The sequence below is a fragment of the Homarus americanus genome, unplaced genomic scaffold, assembly GCF_018991925.1.
Source record: "Homarus americanus isolate GMGI-L3 unplaced genomic scaffold, GMGI_Hamer_2.0 scaffold30108, whole genome shotgun sequence".
Classification (NCBI taxonomy): Eukaryota; Metazoa; Arthropoda; class Malacostraca; order Decapoda; family Nephropidae; genus Homarus; species Homarus americanus.
In genome coordinates this window covers 1,808,137-1,823,679 of record NW_024748109.1, presented here as the reverse complement: position 1 = coordinate 1,823,679, position 15,543 = coordinate 1,808,137, and the positions used below count along the sequence as shown (strand labels likewise).

At 40.0% G+C, this 15,543-nt stretch overlaps 1 protein-coding gene across 1 annotated transcript; it reads right to left on the bottom strand.

Moving 5' to 3' along the window:
• Positions 1–2,281: 2,281 nt before the first annotated feature.
• LOC121880131 (RRP15-like protein) lies at positions 2,282–14,987 on the bottom strand. Its single transcript, XM_042387193.1, has 5 exons — positions 14,738–14,987; positions 12,036–12,769; positions 10,171–10,259; positions 3,504–3,693; positions 2,282–2,474 (listed from the first exon to the last, which is right to left on the bottom strand). The coding sequence occupies exons 2-5, from the start codon at positions 12,756–12,758 to the stop codon at positions 2,349–2,351; spliced, it is 1,128 nt and encodes a 375-aa protein (XP_042243127.1). The 5' UTR covers positions 12,759–12,769; positions 14,738–14,987; the 3' UTR covers positions 2,282–2,348.
• Between the last annotated feature and the right edge of the window lie 556 nt (positions 14,988–15,543).

Below are 15,543 nucleotides of genomic sequence, written 5' to 3'. Positions count from 1 at the left end.
TGTTACTTCGTTCAGTTACGTATTGCCCTGCTAATGTCCTGCACCCTGCTGCTGTAAGTGGACCCAACTGCTGTCCACGAGCCCTTATCCGCTGCTGCTGACACAGCCCTGCTCTGAACCAGGCCCCACACACCCCAACAGGCATCCAGCGACTCTGTACCTGCCGTGAGAAGCACAAATTCTCGCCTCCACACACCCTTATTCTCCTGCCTCCAGATGTTGTGTATCTAGACAGTTTGTGTCCCCAGCGACAGCTCATCACGCCATCGCCGTTATTGTCTCTGGGAGGCTACGCACCGCCCGTTCTACCTCACATGTGCTGTCAGCTCTGCAGACAACAAGTCTCTACACAGCCTGGAGGGAGGGGAGTGTTAGCAGTGGAATTCTCCTACAAGCGGCTGTTTGTAAGCTGCCTAGCCGACCCCACCCAATTCCCAGTGTACATGCCTCGTGGTCGGTCAACCCAAGCGCGCCGCCACACCCGCAGGCGGGGGTAGCTGCTAAAGCCACGCCTACGCTATTTAGACCTGACCTGCCGTGAGCGATCTGTCTCTCTTTCTACATACAGCGCAGCCAGCAACACACCTCATACTGCCTGGGAATCTCTGTCCTCCGCCTGCCTGGCGGTCCTCTCTCATGGCGAGCATGGCGACCCACAAGCTGTCCTTCTCTGGCGTCCTCACCAACCCAGCTCTCTACATCACACTTGTAACCATACTGTTTGGCCCCAGCACCAAGCTGCATTGTACATCAATACAACATGTATATGGGGGCACGTTGTGGGTTTCAAGCACCATCCGTCCGTCATAGTTGTGGACCAGAACGATCTCATGCTTACAGTATATGTGTATGATATGTATGTATGTATGTGTGTATGTATGTGTATATATATAAATATGTGTGCATGTATGTGTATGTGTATATGTATGTGTGTATGTATGTATATGTGTGTGTATGTGTATGTATATATAATTATAATATATATATGTGTGTTATATATATATATATATATATATATATATATATATATATATATATATATATATATATATATATATATACCAAGTAAATCATCACTGTAGATGCGCGTGATCTAGGTATATGCTGATAACCACAAGGAAAGAAAAGCTCTGAGATTTGGCTTTAAATGTATTCATCTTGAGGGTGATTACAGAATAGAGAGTAATACAAATCAAGGTGTATATTGAGGAGGTGAGACCAGGTCCACATGGTCAGGTGTTGGGTAATGACCCTACTAATCTTTAAATAGCTAGCAGTTTGGTGGTCAGGTCAGATGGTCATGTGTTGAGCCTCACTGATCACAAGTCTTCTTAGTTACAAAGTTGTCCAGCTTGTCATGCAGTTACTCAAATTCATGTTGGATGCTTCGGTATGTTTTAATAAGATTTAGATCTATGATGATGTTCAACTGTCAATTGAGCTTACATGGCAAAAAGTAGTAATATTGAGAGCATTATCGATGGCCATTAGCATTATCCTCAAATGAACAAACAGAGCATTGGATTCTGGACTGTCTAACACTGTATTTGTGTTGTTTTAATTCTGAGTTTTAAGATCTTTACCTGTCTGGCCTAGTAAAACTGTATATTTCCTTGCAAGGAACTTTATAAATACAACCAATTGTGTTTGTTGGGGGAGTTTTGATTAACATTTGTTTAACAGTGCATGAGTTTTAAATGCTACTTATCGTTCCAGGTTTTTAGCTGTGCAGGAATGTTGGAGAAATTTGTGAAATGGTAATATTAAGATATTCTTATGGTCATGGGTGGGCTGGGTCAGTTCTATAAAAAGATGTGAGGATTGCAAGCTTGGGAACAATTGTTTTTTCTTTCTTGTGATTTATGATATATATATATATAATATATATATATATGTGTGTGTGTGTGTGTGTGATATACAATATTATAGTATCTCAGCTCATCTACATCTTCATCATTTGCAACTATCACAATCCTTCTTATTTCTTGGGTAAGACCACTTCAGGTGCGGATACACATCTACTCGTATGACTAAGAAGACACTGACAGGCCTAGAGCTAATTTATGGGTCATGGCCACCTCCCTAAATGCCAGCTAATCAATCGGCAATAAGATTCAAAATATGGGCGGAATTTTGTTAGCAGCATTTGGCACGGCAATCTCACTGGCATTGTTTACTGCATAGGGTGCAAGAATCACATCAATAGAGTTAAACATTAGGTTAGGGTGGAGATTCTAAGGACTGTGTGACTTCCCCTCCAAGGCAAAAGCAAACATATGTGTACCAAGTTGAATATGTTATTATTAAAAAGCTTCCTACAACATTATTATTGACAACCTTACACCAGTTTACTTTTCATCGTCACTTTGTTGGTCCCAGCCTTGTAGTGTAGGCTCCTTGTAGAAGTTCTCTGCCAGCACACTCCATCTTGGTTTCTTCTTAGGTGGTAGATCCACTAGTTCTTCTTTGATTTCCTTTATAAGATGAATCAAATATTATATTGTTACTATTATCCCTTTACTTTGACATTCACATTGACATTTAAGAATATAACCCTTTCAAACAGCAAGGTCCTTCTGTATTTGTTACTAATATGTGGCAGAGTACAGAATTAAATGCTTCACTGATATCTAATGTTGCAATGACTTTATGAAGAAGTGTGTGAGTTGCTTTTTGTCAAAACAATTCAGGATAAATTGTTTGAATAAAGAGGTGATATAATTGGTATATAATATTATAATAATAATGGTTGACCCAAATGTTTGAGGATGGCCGGCCCTAAGGCCACCGAGGTGTTAAATTGTTTAAGGCGTAGAAGCTGTCGTCAACACAACAATCACACTCTTAGGTTAACGCTTTGCATAAATTAGTGTCAAGGAATAGTCTAACTCACGAACTGCACAGGCTCACCATTAGCCTGGAACATGATCAGAAAATCAAATAACACCAGGTTCCCAATTACTGCTGGGTAAACAGAGGCAAAACAAAGTTTCATCTTGCCTGGGGATCAAACCTGGAACCACTGACTTGTGAGGTGAGCATGCTGACCATTAGACCACAGGTTGCAATGGGTGGGTGGGGGGTATGGGATGTGTGGTGACTTTTCTGAGTACGAGAGTTTCTGCAGGAGAAAGATAGAGTGCAGGGGGATGGATGATGGAGAAGGGAGGGTGCTGGTAAAGGATGAGTGCTGGAGAAGGGAGGGTGCTGGTAAAGGATGGGTGCTGGAGAGGAGGTGCTGGTAAAGGATGGGTGCTGGAGAAAGGTGCTTGTAAGAGGAGGGTGCTAGAGAAGGAAGGGTTCAGGTGAAGGTGGTGCTGGAGAGGGACAACTCAACATGGTGGCACCGACACCAAGTGCAGAAAAGTGAATGAAGGATGAACTATGGATGCAAATGTGCCTCAACTCTCCCTTCTTATCAGAGGTGGCAGAATCTGGCTTTCATGAGGATGCAATGCTTCCACAATTGGCTCATGTATCACAAGACCAACTGCCTCGCTTACCGTTTTAATAGGCTCCTCTTCCTGGGGTGCATTAACCTTTTCTCCTTGTTGCTTCAAAACTTCTAAGAAAGCTTCTTTACCAGTAGTCTCTAATACTTTTTCACGTCCCATAATACTCCGAGTTTCTGATAGTTTCCGCTGGATCATATTCTTGTGTTTTTCAATAGCACTGAACAACTGCACTACACCCCTGTTGGAAAAAAAAGTCATGTAACATGGTCTTATTTGTCATGTATTTATTTAGTCTTTGTTAAATAATGCTGTTCAGCATTCAAGAAGGGGGATTAGACTTTATTAGGTTTTCATAACTCAGGCTAGAGTTGGGTGAGATTAGGGTGTGTTAGGTTAAGCAAGGAGAAAATCAAAATAAAGTTTACTGCTGTTATATTATGGTTACATTAGTTTTAGGATAAGTTAGATCAGGCAGCATATGGAACAATCTCAGTGAAGTAGCTACATTACTGTACAGTACATACTTGTAATATCAGAATGAGTGAACAGAACACAGGATGCTCTACCAAATTTACCTCAGAGAGTTTCAACCCTGCCTTGCCAGCTAAAAGGGCCTGAGGATGTCTTACATATGAGGCGCTCTGCATTAGAAGGGGATGAAGCGCCAAATTTAAAAAGCGGAGAAAAACGGGTTTAAAGTTCAAACAACCATAACTTTGTTGTTTTTTAAGCTAGAGGGTTATTTTTTTTTTTTTCGTGCAGCTCAATCCCTCTCAGAGGCGAAGAGCAGCCGAACTGCGGATGTAAACAAACGGTATTAATTTCCCGGCTTTTTTTTATGGGGATTAGCCCACCCGGGCATAGGTCACTGACCCACATTGGGGCCTGAGGGGCAAAAAATTTAATTCTCCTGTAATAATAATAATAATTCAGAAGAGGGAAAAAAAAAAAAAAATCTGCCTATCTACCTATTGGACAAACTAAAATCGTTCCGGACCACGGGAGTTTCCGGACCACAGAATGACGGACTAGAGAGGTACAACCTGTATTGTTGAGTATAATAGTGTGTAATAATAAGGAAACACCACTTCACTCAACCCTCCACTAATGTATTTAACATACGAATACAAAGGCGGAGAAAGTTTGCATAATCTTTGGTAAAAACATTATGACAATAGTACAGTCAGCCCTTAACATACGCGGGGGTTAGGTAACAGATACCCGTGAATGTTAAAAATCCGTGTACTTTTGCAGCCCCCCCCCCCTAAAAAACTCCTGGCCCCCCATGTCCTTATTTACCGTATATACCTGTGTGTAGTTCGAGTTTTTAAGACCAAATTATTTTGCAAAAAATTGGGGGTCGACCTCTAAAAGGGTAATAGTTTCATAAGGTTGAAAAATATTTACCAATAACTACCAGTAAACAATGGAAATGACGCACCAACGCACCACCAGCTGTGAGTGTCGGTACAGTCGTCAGGGCAGTCTCTTGCGTCATCATAGCTAGCCCAAAGTAGCCAAATTCATGGTATGGTATACAAAGGACGATGTAAAACAAAGTATTCATTTGTTAAAGTTTATTTATAGATACTGTACATAAATTTTTGTTCATTACATTTGAAACATCAATCTTTGTTAATTAAATTTGAAACAAAAGAAAACTACGATACCGTATTTTCATTAAAATATTACATCACAAGTATATTTTACCTTAACTGTGACTGATTGAATATATTCTCAGAAATAAATATGGAAATGTAATATTTTGGCTGAAATGACGTACATATTACTGTACAGTGGAAAGTGGGATAAAATTATGAAAACAATGACTTTCGCTTTCTTTCGTTGTTCAAAAGATTTTACCGTAATCGCTTTTCGAATGGTTTTCAGTTAAAAAACTGTTGTACTGTACTCGTACTGTATTACAATAATATTCTATCCTATCATTAGCCTTATAATCCCACAACTGAAAACCATTCGAAAAGCGATTACGGCAACATCTTTTGAACGAAAGAAAGAGAGAGAGTCATTGCTTGCGTCACAATTTTATCCCACTTTCCACTGTAATACGTACATCATTTCAGCAAAAATATTACATTTCTATGTTCTCAGAAATAAATGGTAGTTTTGTTGAAACGTAATGTACAGTATTTAATATTAAAATGCAAAAATAGCTATAAAAACAATTAATACACCCGAAATATACTGGCTGGCATCTCCACTCGTCCCTGCTCCTGCTCCCGCGTCCAAGGTCACCTCACCACTCCTCCCAACTCACTCCCTCCGCTCCCTTCTCCACCTCTACCTCCTCACCGTCACTACTGCCGACAACAAACACAAATGTTTTGTGAATAACTGCACCTCCACTTCCTATGTACAGTACTTGTTCTGAACTGTACTGTGCTGTGCATTTTTACAAACAATAAACATGGCAAGGAAAGCTATTAAAAAAAAGAGATAAGAATTTCACTTTACTGTACCGTACCTCTCCTCGGCGACAGGGCGGGGGTCATCGGGCTCATCGTCACTCAATTCCATAACAGGTGGTGAAGTGGGGGCGACGGTGAATTCAGCTGCTTCCTCACTGCCGCCAGCGATTGATGGTGTTAAATCTCTCCTTCGGTGATCAAAAAACATGGTGATGGGGAGTTATCGTCTCTTTCTTTTCATTTCTTCCATGATGTTTTTGTATGGAACAAAAGCATCATCCATCCCTCGCATGAATTTCAGGGCACGCACCATGGAGGGGTCCATACTATAGGCCAGGTTTTTCAGTGCCTCAATCATCCTGGTCATCTCCCCCAACTTCTCCAACGTTATTTCTTGGTGCTCTTCCTCATCCTCTTTCCCTTTCGCTTCCTCTTCCTCTTCCTTGCCTGAGTCTACTAACTCCTGTAGATCCTCCTCGGTCAGCTCAGTGTCGTGCTCTTCAATTAGCTCCCTAATCTCGTCCTCTGCCATGTCCTGGAAGCCTTCAGCAGCCACTTTCCTTGACAGTGCCAGGGTCTTTCTGAATATTTTCATTAAAATCCATCAAAATCATTTTCCTTGTCATCGTCTTAAGCACCAAACAGCTCCTCCCAGTCTTCTCCTTGAACAGGGCTAGAGGGTACGTGTTTTTCGAATCGTTTTCAATTAAAAAAAATGTTACAGCACATGTATATTTTACCTAAACTGTGCCTGAATGAATATATTCTCAGAAATAAATAGTAGTTTTGCTGAAACGTGATGTATTTCAATGTAAAATAGGATAAAATACATGACGAAAACAAGAGACTTTACCTAACCTTCCGATGTTCAAGATATGTTACTGATTTTTTTAGTAGTTTTCGGTTAAAATACTCTTATATTAGTGATATTCTATTCATACTGTGCTTGATATAATACATTCACGGAAATGTAATATTTTTGCAACTACAATGCTGATGTCAACACAAGCGTGGTTACAGCGAGACTGACTGAGCGAGGGAGAGCTATGTGTGTGTGTGTGTGTGTGTGTGTGTGTGTGTGTGTGTGTGTGTGTGTGTGTGAGGTTGCAGGAGCGGGCGGTGTCCCGTGTTCGGTGCCGCGCGCGAGTTGAATGGCGCGCGATTTGAATGTACTTCAATTACTTCAATGTACAGAATATTCCTCCGGCGGGGCAATCCGCGTATTTGCGAATCTGTGAATGCTAAACCCGCGTATGTGAAGGGCCGACTGTATTACAATCTTACTTTGTTTAGTTCCTTCGTTTTATTATCCCTGAAGATCGTAGTAAGTTGAAGTTACGAAAATCCTGAGGAGTGTGTATAACTTTAATGGCCTCGTCATAATCAATCACGTACTGTTCAAAGTCTTTCTCTGCCCTCTCAATAAAATGCTCCTCTCACTCTGAATGGGATGTGACCACCTTTTCTTACTGAGCACACAGCCAGATACGTAGCTCCCAGCCTGAGGCGAAATGACACCCTATTTTTGAAGGACCTTCAACCATATTTCTAGTCTACCTAGGGGGTTACATGCAACGCCAACATGTAGAGGAATGGTGAAAATAGTGATATCCTCCAAAAAACGCATTTTGCCCGGGGTGACGCTTTACCCCCTTGTAATGCTGAGCGCCTCATATAGTGTCCAGTTGCCAATCTGTAAATGAGGGTTGATGACAGAAAGGGTATCCAAGCATAAAACTTGTTTAAAATATGCCTGATGACAACTGGGATATCATGCCATTAGGTAATCATGGCTAATCCACACAGGCATGGAAAATGACCATAAAATGATGATATAGTAATGTAATGGAGGAGGAAGGGAAATTAATGAAGCAAAACTCAAGTCTAATTCCATCAACCATCTTTATTCTTCCTTCACTTTTGTGGGGGATTGGTCAAGAGATATACAACCCTCAAGAAAGATGAGAAATGGTAGAGGAGATTGATTCAGGACTAGTGTACCAAGTGACAGGAAAGGGCTGAAAAACCTAAGCATAAATACCCTTACTCTATCTGTTTTTCCAAATACAGTAGCTAGCTGAAGAATATACTTGTTCAAAGTAAGGAGGATGTTAATACAGTATAAGTGTCAAGTCAGCCACTAATATAAATAAGGCCCATGAATATTAATAAAAAAGCACAAAGTAGACTTGAAGGTAGACTGTCACATTTTTAATAAATTTGTTTTATTATTTGTGAGGGGATTTTCCCATTATTATTTATTTGTATGTGTTTTGTGTGTGTGTGTCTACACACACACACACACACACACATACAGTGGTCCCTCGGTTAACGAGCGCCTCGGTTAACGAGATTTCGGTTAACGAGTTACCTTCCATAAGATTCTTAACTTCGATTAACAAGCAATCCCTCAATTAACGAGTTTCTTACGAGCCGACCTCCACATGTTTTAGCTTGCATTTGGCGGTCCACCAGCTGTAGTATTAGTCTACCAATACAGTAATCGGTTCTAGGGCTTAAATTCCTTACCCTTTTAGTAAATATCAAGAAGTTTATACTATTCAATAATTTTAAAAGTTTAATATTAAATTTTTTAGTCATTTTAACAATTATTGAACATAATTAAAGGTAGGGTCACTAGTTTGTGGCATTCCATCCAGCCTGCCAACACAGCATACAGGCGTCAGTCTTTGTGTCTTTTCAGTGGAGGTAACATCTTGCTTGAGACTCTCTTCAACTAAACGCTTTTTTTGTGTGTTTACAAGAAAATTATTGGTCAATTTGAAATTTATTTTACATATTGACAATATATAATGCAGTGCAGTGTTGATTTAAAGAAAATAATCTTGAATTACACCAAGAGAACTAAAATTTTATGGGTGAAATGGCACCATGGGGTGACTTCTCTTCCACCCCAATGCCTTCTCTTCTCTCTTCTCCACCACCCCCATTCTAATTCCCATCATCATCATCATCATCCAGGAGCCTTCTACATACACACCTCAAAGTTAGTGTACTTTTCTACCTTTTTTGTTGAATTTAGGCAATTTTCGGTGAGCTGGAACCAATTACCCAAAAACCCATTGAAACAATGGTTTTGGTTAACAAGTTTTTCGGTTAACGAGCAACCTTCTAGAACGGATTGTGCTCGTTAACCGAGGTACCACTGTATATACAATCAGAAACAAATTTATTTAAAATGTGAGTCTACCCTCAAGTCTACTCCGTGCTTTGTTATTAATAAAGCACGTAGTAGACTTGAGGATAGACTCACATTTTTAATAATTTGTTTCTAATTATTTGTGAGAGAATTTTCCCATTATTATTTATTTGTATATGTATTTATTTGTACAAAAGTAAAACTGTACCCTCCTGTAATCAGCAAATGTTATTCACGGATTTGGCGATTCGCGGCCATCTTGAGAACCTAGCCCTCGCAAATTTGAAGGGCATGCTGTATCTCCAATATTCATATACTAAGTGTATACCGTATGTATAATACTGTAATCCAGCACTGTACAGTACAATGCTCTAACGTGACTTGGAAATAAAAAAGAAATTAACTATAAAATAAGATAAATGATAAGTGGAAAAGAAATCTGTGGTGGGTGAAGGAAGGTAAGGCAGTTTAGGGGTGGATGCGCTCAGCGGAAAATTAGATCCCACAACCCCATTAAAACAACACTATGTAATTTCACCATATTCCCATATTATTTCAGTACATTTGGTGCCGGATTAATAAAAACTTTTCAGAAAAATAATAATTTTCACAAGAAAAAGTCACACTCCACCCCAGAAGATTTACAGTACAAGTAAATCTTGATAAATGATGGGGTTAGGTTCCTGAAAAAACCCACAGCTAAGTGAAACATCATAGATAGGGAGCATTATAACATGGGGTTCAATGAGATACGATCCCAGCCAGTCCCCAAACATGTATCACCAACCCAAAAAAATCATACTTATAAAATCAATAGAAAACAATTAAACAACACTCGCCACATCCTGAAGAATAAGCCTGGTAATCGTACAAATTTATTGATTTTATGTTTATAAATAATTAGAGTAATTTACATTATTTAATCATTATAACAGAAGGATATAAAATCTATTTAGGCTCTTCAGGGGCTCAGGAACAGAACCTATTTTCCCCATAAGTTATAAATATAAATAAATTTGTACAATAAGTATGTGATCAGTCACTTAGCAATGGTTTTTTTGAGGTCCCTAACCCAACGTATAACGGCCACTGCCTGTGTAGTATATACTTCCAAATTCATACTCACTGTGTAGCCAACACCCTGAGACGTCTCTCTTTCTCCCGGTCTTCCTTTACATTTGGTTTCACTCTGAACCTATTTTCCCAAATTTTTTTCTGAAATAGAATAAAAGTACAATAATTAAATTCTGAGTTTAAATCATCTATATAAAAATGAATACTGAAAAAATTCCCTTAAATAAACACAAAAACACATTTTCATGTCTTCACCGCCTGCTGCCGACGTGATCGTCCCATATGTCGCTCCTGTTCACGTAACCATCACTCCTCCGTCTGTGCCCAAAAAATGAAAGACCACCTCAATGGGGGTGGTGTGAGCTATGTTGTTGACCCCAGATGTTATAATTGTGGTGGCTGGCACAAGGCTAACTCATGACAATGCCCCAAACGTCCGTCTGTCCCGGGAGAAAAGCCTCCCCGAAGGCTGTGTCAACCTCAACCTCTCCTCCGGCCTACTGAGCCACATCCCTCTGCATCCCCTCTGTCTCCAGCAAAGCCTTCTTCAACAACACTTGCCCCTGCCTGGCCTCACCTGGCTGCAACACAGCAGTCCCAGCCGTCTCCTAACTCAACTACTGCTGGGTCTCCTCCCCGTCTCTACTCTGATGCTGTCAGGCCTTGTGATTCCCACCGGTGCCCCCCACAACCCCCCTCCGGTGACACAACACAGATCATATCCCTCTTACATGAATTTACCAACCGTCTTGAAAGACTCTTTGATACACTCTGTACCGCCATCTCCAACCTACACAGACTACCCCTGCCTCCAGCTGCTACCCAGTCAACCCCCTCTTCTAGTCTGACACAACCTGGCAGCCCCCGTGTGCCCCTCATGGTCACGGCCTACTTCACCGCCACCTGGTACCACTGCTGGCGTCCACACCAAGCCTGCCCGGCTGCCCCCGTCCACCCACCGCGCGCTCATGGACCCGAGGACACCAACCCCCCCGGCTCCCCGTCCCCCACCGGCATGCCAGCACCTGTGGCCCATCCACTCCAGTTCTCCACATCAACTGACCACCATGCGGATATGCTAGTGGACTACGTATCTACGCCAAAAAGGACGTCCCCTACCAACCTCTCGACGTCCCCCTTGAAGCCGACACCACCGACGTACACGCCATCACAATCACACTAAAATGTATGTCCCTCAATATTGTCAATGTCTATGTGCCTCCCTACTCTCACACCCTCTCTCACTACATTCTCACTTGCGCTATGACCTCCTCCTACAGAGGTCCCCAACCATTACCAACACCTCTAACCTCCCTGACCAGATATCCCTGCTCCTAGCGACAGGCCTGGCGCTTGACATTATTAGAGACCTGCCACACTTTGCCATAAACAGATAAATTGTAACGGGAATTTTCCCCCCCACACACTCATCATTCTGTCACTTTATGTAACTTGCTGACAAAGCCCATGACCCTTCAGGCTTTTATGCCCTTAATGCATGAGTCATAAAGGCAAACATGAACTCCGCATACTTTCCAGATGGCCACTGTAAATGCTTCTGCGTTTCACCTTGCACAGGATGTAAGGGGGTGCACATTAAACTAGCCCCCTCGTGGGCAATCTAAAAAAAAAATCCCATCTAATCAAGGACAGTGTGGATGATATATAGTAAGTACACTGTTTATTAAACCTTCACAGCCCTTCATTACTGTACACAATGCGGCAACATGACTGGCACGGCACTTGACTACCTACACTTCCCAAACTATAAAGTCAGGGGCCCATTTAAACTGGAATGACTAAGGTCAGCCTAAGATCAAACCAGCATCCCTCTGGATAAGAAGGGAGTAAAGTACTGTATATACTCAGCCACAGCATCTCCCTCTAACATGTAATAAGTTATTAGATTTAACTTACCCGCAGCTCTCTCTCGTGTAATGTTTCTGTGGCTTTCTTGTCCTCATTCTCCAACTTAATATTTGGTTCTTTCTTTACTTTTCCGCTGTCGTCGACGACCTCAAAACTGTTATCGCTCGTGTCATCAATTGCTTTTGTAATTTTCTGATTTTTCTTTGCTTTTGATAAAATCACGTTGTCTGACTTCTTTGTTCCCAGGATTCTAGTCATCACATTTGCAAGCCCAGAGCTGTCATCCTCCTTGTTTTTATCTCCATCACTTTCAACACCACTTTCACTTTCATTGCCACCATAATCATCCTTGTAAACTTTACTTGCATCACTATCATCATCATCATTGTCATTTATGTCACTAGAGTCCATCTCTGATTCATCACTGGGGTCTTCCATTGCACTGATAATTTTTAGAGATTCCCCTGTTGAAACAGATTTATTTCTGACACTCTCATCTTCAATATCACTGACATCCTCTTCCTTTATCTCATCACAGCTACTATGGTCCTGTGCTTTACGCTCTTTATCATCCACTTCAAGTATTTCCTCTACCGTTCCTTTTAAAATACTTTCCCCTTCTTGCTTAATATCTTCTAAGCTATGTAATTCCACTTCAGGTTCCACATCACTTCCATTTCCTGATTCTACATCACTACCACTATCTTCAGACTCCAATATTTCTTCAACAACTTGAGGTTTTTTCAGAAGATTACCATGTGAGATAGCCATGGCTGCTTAACCTGGAAATGAAATAAGAAAATAGCTATTAAATTTCTGGTACCTGTAATACAGAACAAATCAAGAAATAATAAAATGTCTGACCTGGAGGTAACACATCCATTTACACAAGTACCGTAACTACAGTAAATCACACTAGCTTTTGGACTGTACAAGATAAAAATTCACTGCACTGATCATGAAAATGACTGTTGCTACAAACTTGGTTCCAGCTCTCAATTGACTTGAGCCAGAGCCGAGTACTAATAGCCAATGTACAAAACAAACATTTATAACAAACTTAGACCTAACAAAGTAACACTCATACTTTTACAGCAAACACACACAAATTAGACCTAACTCATCCATTCTAACCAAACGGTAAAAACTAATCATATGCCACCAAAATGGTGTCTCTAAGTACTTTGTACATATAGAAATAACCCTAATTATTTAACGTAAATACTCCTCCGAAAAATTACCATTCTCGGCACAAGTAAAGATTTATTTCAGGTCGCACATAGAATTTCATGTTTCTACTTATATACTGTACTGTACTGCATGTAGTGCAATGTTTGTATGACAGAATAACATACTATGTAATGATATGCAACCATTTTATAGCCTGCATTACATTTCCCTATTTCACTGCACTTTCCTACAAGATTTACATAATCTCTTTTTGTAATCATAGATAAAGCTAAAATGCATGGTATATATACTAATAGGAATGGATTATCTCTTGAATTGGGTGTAAGTAATCTTGGGTATGATTTATCTCGTGAGTTGGGTACACGTTGTCTTAAGTACGAGATGACCCTAACCATTATGTATGAGGTTCAAAATGCTCAGAATAGCGAGATCTAAATGTTTCAATAGTTATAACTTTTGGGGGCGCTATGTCCTTAAGTAAAATATTACCAAACATTATTATTATTGGTAAATTTACATAAGCACACCCCACTCTGTTAGAAAGTCAAAAATATATTTTTCTAGTGTATTTATGTGTGTTTAGACCGAATATGACCTTCATTTCCGTCGGAAATTGGCCGCATTTTTTATAATTTTTTTTTTTTTTTGTGGGACGTTTTCCAAAAAAATAATGGCTAAGCGAATAAAAAATACACCAAAACACACTACAAAACAAAAACCAAACCTAACTGACTGACTCACCATATGATGGAATCGCCTATTTCTTACCTTATTGGCCTGGTTCTTGTTCATCGTTGGATTCTGAGATTCTTACACAACGCCACATATGTTGGTCTTTGCGATATTTACATTCAGTCTTGCTCTTAGTACACTTAACTGAGGTTGGAAGAACACCATGCGATCGAAAAAATGCTGTAGTTTCTTCGTTTTTTTCCCAAAAACTCGCATCAGCTCCATATAATTTAAGTGACACCCATAGCAGTCTTCCATGGTGGGAAATGAATTTGAATTTCGAAATATGAGACCCAAAATAAAAATCGAATTTGATTGGGCCAAAAATACCATGAATTAAATAAAAAAATCAATTTAATTGGTTGCAAAAGAATATAAAAAACGCTTTTGATTGGCCACGTGACGTGTACGGGAACGCATGCGCGTAATAATTTATGAAGGAGAAGCAGGAGACCCGCAGTGTTAGAGGAGAGGTAGGTGATAGTGGCGGAAGATTAATGGAAGAAAATAGAGAACATTTTGGAGAAGCTATCTCCGTTATTATACATTTCCGCCGGTAATGTAATAGATGAAAATTGTCTTATAATTAGACGTCTTATCGAATATGATAATGGATTAGTGGTAGGAATGTGCGGTGTGTAAACGCAATAATACCATATTCGGTCTAAACACACACAAATACACTAGAAAAATATATTTTTGACTTTCTAACAGTGGGAGGTGGAAGTGCAAATTTACCAGTTGTCTTGGGTACGAGATGACCCTAACCCAGGTGGGTGTGGATTGAAACACTAAACTGTATTTACAGGTTTGTCTTAATTGCTTACCAGAAGTTTCTCAGCGACTGCCCAGTGTAATAACAGTAAGTCGACCAGGCTCAGCTGTGTTCCTGCGGATTATTTCGGCAGTCCAAGCATTCCTTGCTAATGATTGCAGCTGAGCCGAGCAACGTACAGTACACACGTGTTGCACTAGTGAGCACCAGTCGCATAACAATAAACACTGGCCACCAAGGAAGGTCAAGTAAGGAAGCTCAGTTCCCTTTAATGTACATTTATCTTTTAGTGCCGCCGCTCGCTGCGCTGTCTAGCGTTTACCTCCATAACTAAGGCAGTATTAATAGAAAACGTAAGATGCCTATAGTGACCAACTATACCAACCTTGACTTATTTATAATCTGGTATTTATATATTTATTAATACTTCATTTATTCATTAATGAAGAGAACCTAACCTCATTATCATTTGTGAAGCGTCATTCATTCCTAAATGACTGAAATTACGGTCTCCAGTATTTTTCTTTATGGTTAAACATTTTTTACAAGATCACTATTGTCGGATTGTAGTGATATAAAGGTAAACAAGAATGTTATAGTGGACTTTATTATATAAAGTAACAATAAGAAGAGAAATACAAAAGGGTTAATTCACCGTAACATCTTATCCGTGTACTTAACCTAACATACGTGCAATGCCATCAATCATCATATATCAATTGTGTTGTGTACAAGTCATGTATTGTCAGTTAATGGGCGACTTAAAATATTTTGTTTTATTACTTTAACTGTTAATGATATTTAAATAAAATGTGACTTTTTTTTCTTGTAACCCTTTTTCCTCGCCAAAATTGTCAC

What these genes read in the sequence shown, in the direction of transcription:
- LOC121880131 (XM_042387193.1), bottom strand. Translation starts at nt 12,758, where the DNA reads ATGGCTATCTCACATGGTAATCTTCTGAAAAAACCTCAAGTTGTTGAA. An exon ending in TACACGAGAGAGAGCTGCGG is followed by an intron (nt 10,260 to 12,035) that starts GTAAGTTAAATC and finishes ATTCTATTTCAG; the next exon opens with AAAAAAATTTGGGAAAATAG. An exon ending in CTCAGGGTGTTGGCTACACA is followed by an intron (nt 3,694 to 10,170) that starts GTGAGTATGAAT and finishes TTTTTCCAACAG; the next exon opens with GGGTGTAGTGCAGTTGTTCA.